The sequence below is a fragment of the Vollenhovia emeryi genome, unplaced genomic scaffold (genome assembly GCF_000949405.1).
Source record: "Vollenhovia emeryi isolate VEMERY1.0 unplaced genomic scaffold, V.emery_V1.0 DF939121.1, whole genome shotgun sequence".
In the NCBI taxonomy this organism is placed as follows: Eukaryota; Metazoa; Arthropoda; class Insecta; order Hymenoptera; family Formicidae; genus Vollenhovia; species Vollenhovia emeryi.
The window spans coordinates 4,348,576-4,357,354 of record NW_011967245.1 but is presented as its reverse complement, the minus strand read 5'-3'; the positions used below and the strand labels follow the sequence as shown (position 1 = coordinate 4,357,354).

The 8,779-nt window shown below is 27.2% G+C and overlaps 3 protein-coding genes across 3 annotated transcripts in view; all 3 read right to left on the bottom strand.

Annotated features, from left to right (window-relative positions):
• LOC105570363 overlaps nucleotides 1–1,620 on the bottom strand; it is a 6,677-nt gene extending 5,057 nt beyond the window's left edge. Inside the window, exons 1-2 of the mRNA XM_012027491.1 lie at nucleotides 814–1,620; nucleotides 284–619 (exon numbers count right to left, since the gene is read on the bottom strand). Coding sequence (XP_011882881.1) covers nucleotides 284–619; nucleotides 814–1,175 — 698 coding nt within the window. The 5' untranslated portion in view covers nucleotides 1,176–1,620. The remainder of the gene's footprint in view (nucleotides 1–283; nucleotides 620–813) is intronic.
• Nucleotides 1,621–1,984: 364 nt separating this feature from the next.
• On the bottom strand, nucleotides 1,985–3,456 carry LOC105570323 (odorant receptor 49b-like). Its single transcript, XM_012027438.1, has 4 exons — nucleotides 3,383–3,456; nucleotides 2,969–3,186; nucleotides 2,477–2,632; nucleotides 1,985–2,139 (listed from the first exon to the last, which is right to left on the bottom strand). Exons 1-4 carry the CDS (start codon nucleotides 3,384–3,386, stop codon nucleotides 2,092–2,094), a joined length of 426 nt encoding a protein of 141 aa, XP_011882828.1. The 5' UTR covers nucleotides 3,387–3,456; the 3' UTR covers nucleotides 1,985–2,091.
• A 2,276-nt stretch (nucleotides 3,457–5,732) lies between these two features.
• LOC105570362 overlaps nucleotides 5,733–8,779 on the bottom strand; it is an 8,936-nt gene continuing 5,889 nt past the window's right edge. Inside the window, exons 7-11 of the mRNA XM_012027490.1 lie at nucleotides 8,103–8,575; nucleotides 6,995–7,330; nucleotides 6,620–6,821; nucleotides 6,278–6,433; nucleotides 5,733–5,879 (exon numbers count right to left, since the gene is read on the bottom strand). Of these exons, the coding sequence (XP_011882880.1) occupies nucleotides 5,826–5,879; nucleotides 6,278–6,433; nucleotides 6,620–6,821; nucleotides 6,995–7,330; nucleotides 8,103–8,575 (1,221 nt within the window). The 3' untranslated portion in view covers nucleotides 5,733–5,825. The remainder of the gene's footprint in view (nucleotides 5,880–6,277; nucleotides 6,434–6,619; nucleotides 6,822–6,994; nucleotides 7,331–8,102; nucleotides 8,576–8,779) is intronic.

The following is an 8,779-nucleotide window of genomic DNA, read 5'->3' as shown; positions in this document are numbered from 1 at the left end:
ATAAACTTCTTTGTCCGTAACTATCGATTCTTTGTACCTCGGTACATGATATTCTCCTTAGTTTAACCCAATCTACCGCTATTTGCAAAGTGGCTACTTTTGCATCAGACACCTGTATAACAATATGCTAAAAAATGTTACACCAAAATACTTCATAAATTAAAACAAAATCTGCAAATGTTTAAGAGAAGAGTAATCTTTTTATAAATGTGCGCTCTATTACTTCTACTTTTCAGTAAAATGTGTAAAATATTTTCAGAAGATTAAGATTAAAACAACTAACTCAAATATACTGTTGTGGTGACGTACACAGTCGCGAAGAGTATTATAATTCGATATTTTGCTCAATCGACATTCTAAAATCTCGAACTGGCAGCAAATGTGGACCATGAATCCACAAATGAGACTGTCACAGGCCACATTGACGAGCGATCCAGCGGTTAAGCTGATAAGTTGATGAGCATATGTGAGACAAAATACGACGGTGGACGAACAATAGTCATATGGTAGCCATGCTCTATATGTTAGATTCCCTTTTCTGAATACCGTGAATAAGGATGTCACGGTAATACACGCACAAGTTGTTTCCACCAAAATCGTATAGCAAAGTGTATTGATACTGCAAAATGACTGTGGAGATAGTCACACTCATTCCTCTATAATACAGTTTCTCTAATATTTAATGATACATTATAAAAAAAACGTGTACTTACAATAATTAGACCGTTATAATTTGTATATCAAAAATAAAATAAAAATTTATGATTAACATGTTCTTAAAAATAATCTTTACTGCTAAGTGATAAAACTTACTATATCGATCTATCGAATTTATATCGAATTTTTATTTCGTCCGTCTCCAATGTTTTGAAGGGTTCCTCAACGAGCACGTTGGTTAACATATTAATATTTTTCCGATTTATTAGCAAACTGAGCATTTTAGAGCACGAAACAACCGAAGCCATCATGGCATACAAATTTTCGGTGAAATCTTCGGCACTGTCAACATTCCAAATAATGTCCAAAAATTGTGACACTAGAAAAGTATACAATAATATTATCATGAAAACCGTGTATGCGTCATAAACTATGCGCAAGCAAAATGATGAGCAGGACTGTGGTCGCCAGCATCCAACAATTGTCAGAATCTTGAAAGTTAATTGCAAGATACGCATCTTTGTTTCACGTAATATTTTTTTATGTCTGCAACCTCATCTAAATTTTTCCACAAGATATTTGCACAGTATTTGCACAATTAATTATAACTAAATCTTATTTGCTGTAAAATTTCTGAAGTTTCAACATCTTCGAAATAAACTGAGAAATGACAAACAAGACAATTTCGAACGAATGACAAACGTGGAACGTTCATAGACTGTACAATTTTTCCTTTAAGATCTCATTGTCCATATAGATACGTTATTATCATAATATTGGATATGAAACATTGATCCTATAAATACATTTTTATTGTACCGATTATAGGTCTCTGAAAATACGGCCTTTAAATGCTGACATTGTAAGATATTGTTTTCAGTTAGAACGCCATATGAGAAACGGAGGAATATGAATACTGTCGACTGTTTTGTCTTCATAAATTTTAATGAAGATAATGCAATTATAGGTATTACTTCCCTTCGGTTAAAAGATATTTTATTTATCACGACTACTCTATGTATTTCTGAATAGTTGCCATATATGATCCTCTCTTCGTATTGATTTTCACCGTAATTTCTGATTCCTCCGTTATGAACAGAAGATGTTAAAATTATATTACAGAAGTGTGTCATAGAAAGCAGGATAGAACAGAAAGCTCAAAATGTAAATATACCTAGATAGAAAATAAATTTTAATAAACATACAAAAATAAGAGAAATATGTAATAGAATATATAATAAATAAAAGTTTTCGAAGATTATTCTTTATTATTTTCAAAATCGTGATATGTTAAACATGATATGTTAAGTGAAGTGATGCTATTAATACTAATTGCAAATAATATTATATTTCTTCTTCTTTTTTGCCTGTTTTCAGATTTGATATTATGATATCTCAGTAGAGCAATTCCACAGATCTTTCAGAGAATCACACCTACATCTTTTGCAGTAAGTTGTACATGGAATAAGACGTCTTAAGTATCTAGAATTAGTACATAGATAATCTTAATATTTATTCAAATGTGTACACTAATTAATAAATTTGCAGCTGATTTCGTCAATAATGTTATACCTCTATGTTAAATTTTAACATTAAAAACATATCATGCTAAATTTGTTTTTATTGTTCCAAATTACCAACATTTTCAAATATTTCATAAAAAGTAATTTTTATTTATTAAATGATTAAAATTTGTTTAAGCTTGTCAGAATGTTTCAATATAATAAATTAATACATTACTTTTTTTATGTAAAACAATTAAATCTTACATTTAAAACTACAATTTGGCGAAATTAGCTTTAGTAGTACCTATACTAACACTCATAAAAGAACTAAGGTTCATAGGCATAACATAAGCACAGGTAATCTGAATAGGCACAATTGTTCGCCTCATTATTATCATTAAAGATTTCTTTATATTTATGTCCAATGTTAGCCACTCCATTTCAAAAATGTCATCAATCATTTGGTAACTCTACTGAAATATACATATTAAATGTATCCATAGATAACACTCATGCAAGAAATAAAATATTCACGTTGCATTAAGATCTTGTACATATTGTTGTTGAAGTGCTTTAACAATATGTACTATTAGAATTTTGCATCAACATATAGACGGAATAGATTTAACATTTATTTAACACATTGTTGACGCAATACTGCGAAACAGATCAAGCCTCAGTTTCCTGCACATTTGCAGTCCTTAATGTTTGAGAAATAAAAGACGCCGATTCACGTCTCCTGTCAACAATGTGTTGCAAGCATTTGTTGTATATCCATGATATACACTCAATGTCTATTACCATACCTTTATCTTTAATTCGTTCCCATACCAACAATAGAAGAAAATTTGAGTTAACATAGAAAGTACATTTAATGTCATTTCAACAGATTTAATTTTCGTTGATGATTTACTCATTTGATAAAGGGTGCAGCACACCATCAATGTACTCATTATAAATTGGATAGCAATAGTCAGTCTAAACTTCGCATTTACAAAAAACGCAAGTCTAAAATTGAACATTTCTATAAATAAAATTTAACAATTTTACTTATATGTATAATGACGTACTTTAAAACAATAAACTTGATAAAAGCAATATTATATTAACGCAATATTAATAAAATGTAAACAATAGTAATTTAAAAGTGATTGTACAAGAATTTATAAAATTGACAAAATTGTAAAGTTTAACCTGAAAATATTATAATGCTGACATACGCATTCGCGAAGAACGTCTGAATAGGATATAATTTGTCTCAAACGATAAGTTAAGATCTCAATCTGACAGCAAATATGGACTAATAATCCACAGATGAGGGTATCGCAACCAATATTTAAGAACGCTGCGATCATCATACATATTATCTGATGAATGTACATGAGATAAAACAGTAATGTTGATGAGTAATCAAATGGCAGCCATGTTTGGTGTATTAATTTTCTATATTTGAAGCTTGTAGATAAAGAAGATAACGCGACGCCAAATAATGCTAATAGTCCCATATATACAAAGCGCCAAGTATTAATTCTACAATAATTATAAAATATTTCTCAAATATGTAGTAAACGTTCAAAAATTTATATAAGCTTTTCTATTTAAGTATATATTTTGATTTCATTGATTCCCCCTACTTGTATGTAGTAAATCCTGGTAATTCTGATCCTAATCAAAATGTTTAAACCAAATCTGATATTTAGAGGTAGAAGAAGCTGCTCTTTCCGAGAATCTGGTTGGTAATGGGTAGCATATATTCGCAAATAATATATAAACATTAAAGTTAAGAATAGAAAATATAATGCCATCTATTTACTGATAAACATTCAACTAATAAATGATTTCGTTAATTTTATTAAGTAACATTTTTGTTATATGTATACATCATAAGTACATTAATTTTTTCTGCTCAAACAGATAACCATTTATTAGTTGAATATTTGATAGTACAACTTCTAAATTTCATATTATTTTGTCCTACAACTTCACTGACTAAGGTTTTCAGAAAGAGCAACTCTTTTTACACATAAATATTAATAAGTAAATATCAATGCAATCTAAATATTTTGATTAAAACTCAAACTACAAGAACGAGTACTCTTAGGACTTCATGAATTAAATTAAAGAATAATTTACTTTTAATAACTCATACATATGTTCTGTTTCATATTACTATTATATTTACTATAAATTAATATATATTAAACATTTAATTAAAAACAGAATTTTTTGTGTTAAAAACCTGGATGTAAAAAGTAACATAAAATAAATGTAAACAAGTTCTCCAATATTAAATAATAACGCAATATAAAAATATTGTATTATATTAATGTTTGATAATACTTACTGTATGCTTTTATCGAATTTATAGAATATTTGTATTTCAATCGATCTTGATGGTCTACATGGTTTCTCCATCAATATGTCGATTAGCATGATAATGCTTTTGCGATTCATGATTAAAACAAACAATTTACAGAGGGTAATAAACATAGCAATTAGTATATAGGAACTATTGATATAATCTTCGGCATTATCCACTGTGAGGATTATATTCATCAATATCGATAACATAAAGGTATATACTAACACAGCTATTATACTTGTATATACGTAGTATACTATGCGTTTATGCAGTGATGACCAAGAATCCGGTCGCCAACATCCACTTATCGTTAAAAGTTTAAAAGTAAATGTAAGTATGTGCATTTTTTTAAAAGATTATCTTCTTTGATATAATCTGCGAAGTACACAATATACACATTGTACAGTGAAAACTTTGTGTAACATATTATTAATTAAACATATCTTGAAAGTAATTTGCAATTTTGTTAACTACAAACACTTCTATTTTTATTAGAAGAGTTCAGTAGATTTTTCTTCATTATTATTCACAAATAGTATTTATATATTACATTTATAACAAAGAACTCTCTAATTAGTCTAAGAATTAGTAAACCTTGTGAGATTTGCCGCAAAAACTAATCGAATTAATATTGCGAATAAAGAAAATTTTTAAGCGATCACAACCGATAAGTATAGCTAACACCAAAATCTACAGAATGACTGACAAATGTCTAGAGTCTATAGCTTTGCTATAAGATCGAATTTATTATATGTATCCATATAAGAATGTATGTTCCATACTTCCACCCTTCGCAGTTGGTAATTTCATTATTCATTTTATAATGTATCCCTCACATTGTGTCTCTCATGAAATAATATTTTTATGAATCCACATGCTACATAGATGTACACAGTAGCAAAACTTACATGTACCAAACCTACCGAGATAGATACAGTGTAATTATATCTACGAAACAATGTTTTTCAGGGGCGGAGTAGAAAAAATACGAAGCAGAATCGTCAAATATTGAACATAAAAGTACATCTTTATTTGATGCTAGTTTAGGTTACAATTCTATGACATTTATGCTATAGATATTTAAATTTTCTATGAAATTTTAATTTTTCCATAGCTACTGATTACGTTACTACTATTACTAAAATGCTTGTAATACTCAAATCTTTCAATTCTTCTTTTAATACACAAAATATTAATATTATAATTAAAACTAATTATAAAAACACGATGTTTAGTTTTCTTTTCTTACCTCTTCTCATAGTAAATATTTATACTATGAATAGTACTCTTACTTCATCGAATCACACCCGTGCATTTTGCAGTAAGTTGTAAACGGAATAAGATGCCTTAAGTATCTAGAATTAGTATACAGATCATCTTAATCTTTATCTAAATATATGTTCAATAATTAGTAAATTTGAAGCTGATTTCGCCAATAATAATATTGGATACATTAAATTTTATTATTATACACATATATAGTGAATTTGTTTACATTATAAGAAATAATCATAACAGCTTTTAATATTTTTCAAATTTATAAAATTAACAGCATGCTTAATTAAATTTCTATTTTATAAACTATTACAATTATATATTAATAAACTTTGTCAAAATTTATTAAACTAATATAATAATATAATAAAAATAGATATATCAATATATTATAAAATCTCCCTTAAATGTGTAAAAAATATTTCACTATCTCGAACTAAAATTTAGCGAAATTAGCTTTAATAATATCTACACTGACACTCATGAAGGAATCGAGATTCATGGGAACAATATAAGCACAGGTAATCTGAATAGGCACAACCATTCGCCTCATTATTATTATTAAAGACTTCTTACTATTTTGGTCCAATGTCAACCATTCCATTTCAAAAATATTATCAATCATTTGGTGACTCTACTGAAATATGTACAATGTATGAATACATAGCATTTGGGCAAGAAATAAAATATATTTATGCCGTATTGATATCTCCTATATGTATTGCATATCAAAGTGTTTTAATTCCGTATCTAAATATAGACTGAAGAGATTTAGTTTATTTAAAATGTGTCTATCAAATATATTTATATTTTACTGTACCTTTATCTTTACTTCATTTCCATACCAACAATAGAAGAAGATTTGCGTTAACATAGAAGATATAAATAATATCATTTCAATATATTTGGCTCTCGTCGTTGATGTATTTAATTGATAAAGGCTGAAGCATACCACCAACGTACTCATTATAAATTGGGAAATAATGACGAGTCTAAACTTCGCATTTACAACAACTGCAAGTCTAAAATTTAACAAATTCGTTTGTTTAACATATATTTTAATAAAATTAATGTAAAATATATTTTAGTAAAATAAGCTTGGATAGGAACAACGTTATGTGTTAAGCTGCGTGCAATAATAATTTCAAACCTACTATAATAAGAATTTGTAAAATTGGCAAAATTGTAAAACAACCTGAAGATATGATAATGTTGACGTACGCAATCACGAAGAATGTCTGAACAAGATACAATTTTTCTCAAACGATATGTTAAGATCTCAATTTGACAGCAAATATGAACTAACAACCCACAAATAAGAGTATCGCATCCCATACTTAAGTACGAAGCGAAAATAAAACTTATCAGTTGGTGGGTGTACATCACAGAGAACAATAACGTTGATGAGTAATTAAATGGCAACCATGCCCTGTATGTTAATTTTCTATTTCTAAAGTTTATAGCCAAAGATGATAACACGATACATGTTATTGTTATCGTTCCCAAATATATGTAGCGCCAAGTATTAATGCTAAAATAATTATAAAATAATCTAAAAGTGTAATTTTCTAAAATTTTTTATAAATTTTTTGTATGTTTGTTTTTTTAGGCCACCTTTGTGTTCTAAATCGTTATAACTCATAATCAAAATTTATAAACCGCATTTGATATTTAGTGATAACAAGAGTTGTTTTTTTAGTCTAATCAGCGATATGACAGAATATCCTAAAATAAAAACAAAAAATTAATTAAAGTTAAGTAAAAAATAATTTAGATGCCACCTCTGCCATTTACTGATAAATATTCAACTGATATATAATTTTATAAGTAGAATTTGTATTATAGATACTCAAATAATAATCATAATAATAAATTATCATAATAATAAATCATAATCAATTATTCTACTTGTAAATGCAGATAAATCAATTATTAGTAGAACATTTGTCAATAAAATGGCCTATCACTGATTAGATTTGTGAAAAAAAGCAAATCTCTTTACTCCTAAATAATAGTGTAATCTGAAAATTTTTATTACGACCCAAGCTACAAGGATTTTCAATCAAAATGCGCAAAGCCTTCTAAGACTTTATGGATTAATTTAAAAATAATTTATTTTTAATAACTCATATATGTTTTTCATATTTCCATTTAGAATAGATTGTGTTAAGTATTTAATTAAAAAAACAAATTTTTATGTAAAAATATAGATATAAAAAATAATACAAAATAAATTTGAATACTTTTTCTAATATTTAGTAATAACATAATATCATAGTATTATAGATGTTTGTAATACTTACTGTATGCCTTTATCGAATTTATAGAAAATATTTATTTCCGTCACTTTCGTCGGTTTACATGGTTTTTCCATCAGTATGTTGATTAGCATGACAATGCTTTTACGATTCACGAGCAAAATGAATAATTTGCAGCAAGCATTAAGCATGCCAACCAGTATAAAAAAATTATCAGCAAAATCGTTGGCATTGTCAACTGTTAGAATTACATCCATCAATTGTGATAGCACAAAAGTATTTATTAATAAAACCACTATACTTGTGTATATGTAGTATGCTATACATTTATACCGCGACCAATAATTCGGTAGCCAACACCCAAATATTGTTAGAAGTTGAAAAGGACACTTAAGTACTTGCATTTTTAAAATATTATTTTCCTTGATATCATCTACAAAGCATAAATATACGTAAATAGTTATTGCAAACTTTGTGTAACATACCGTGTTATTAATTAAACATATCTTTAAGGTAATCTGCAATATTGTAAGTTAAAAAATTATTTTTATTATAAGAATTTACTACTCTTTTCAATTTTACTACTTACAAATATTTGTATATTATGTTGTGACTAAAAAATTCTCTGATTAATTTAATAATCATAAATAAACATTATTGTATGCCACAAAAAAATTAATCACGTTGTTATAATAAAAGAAAAATATTTTAAGCGATCACAA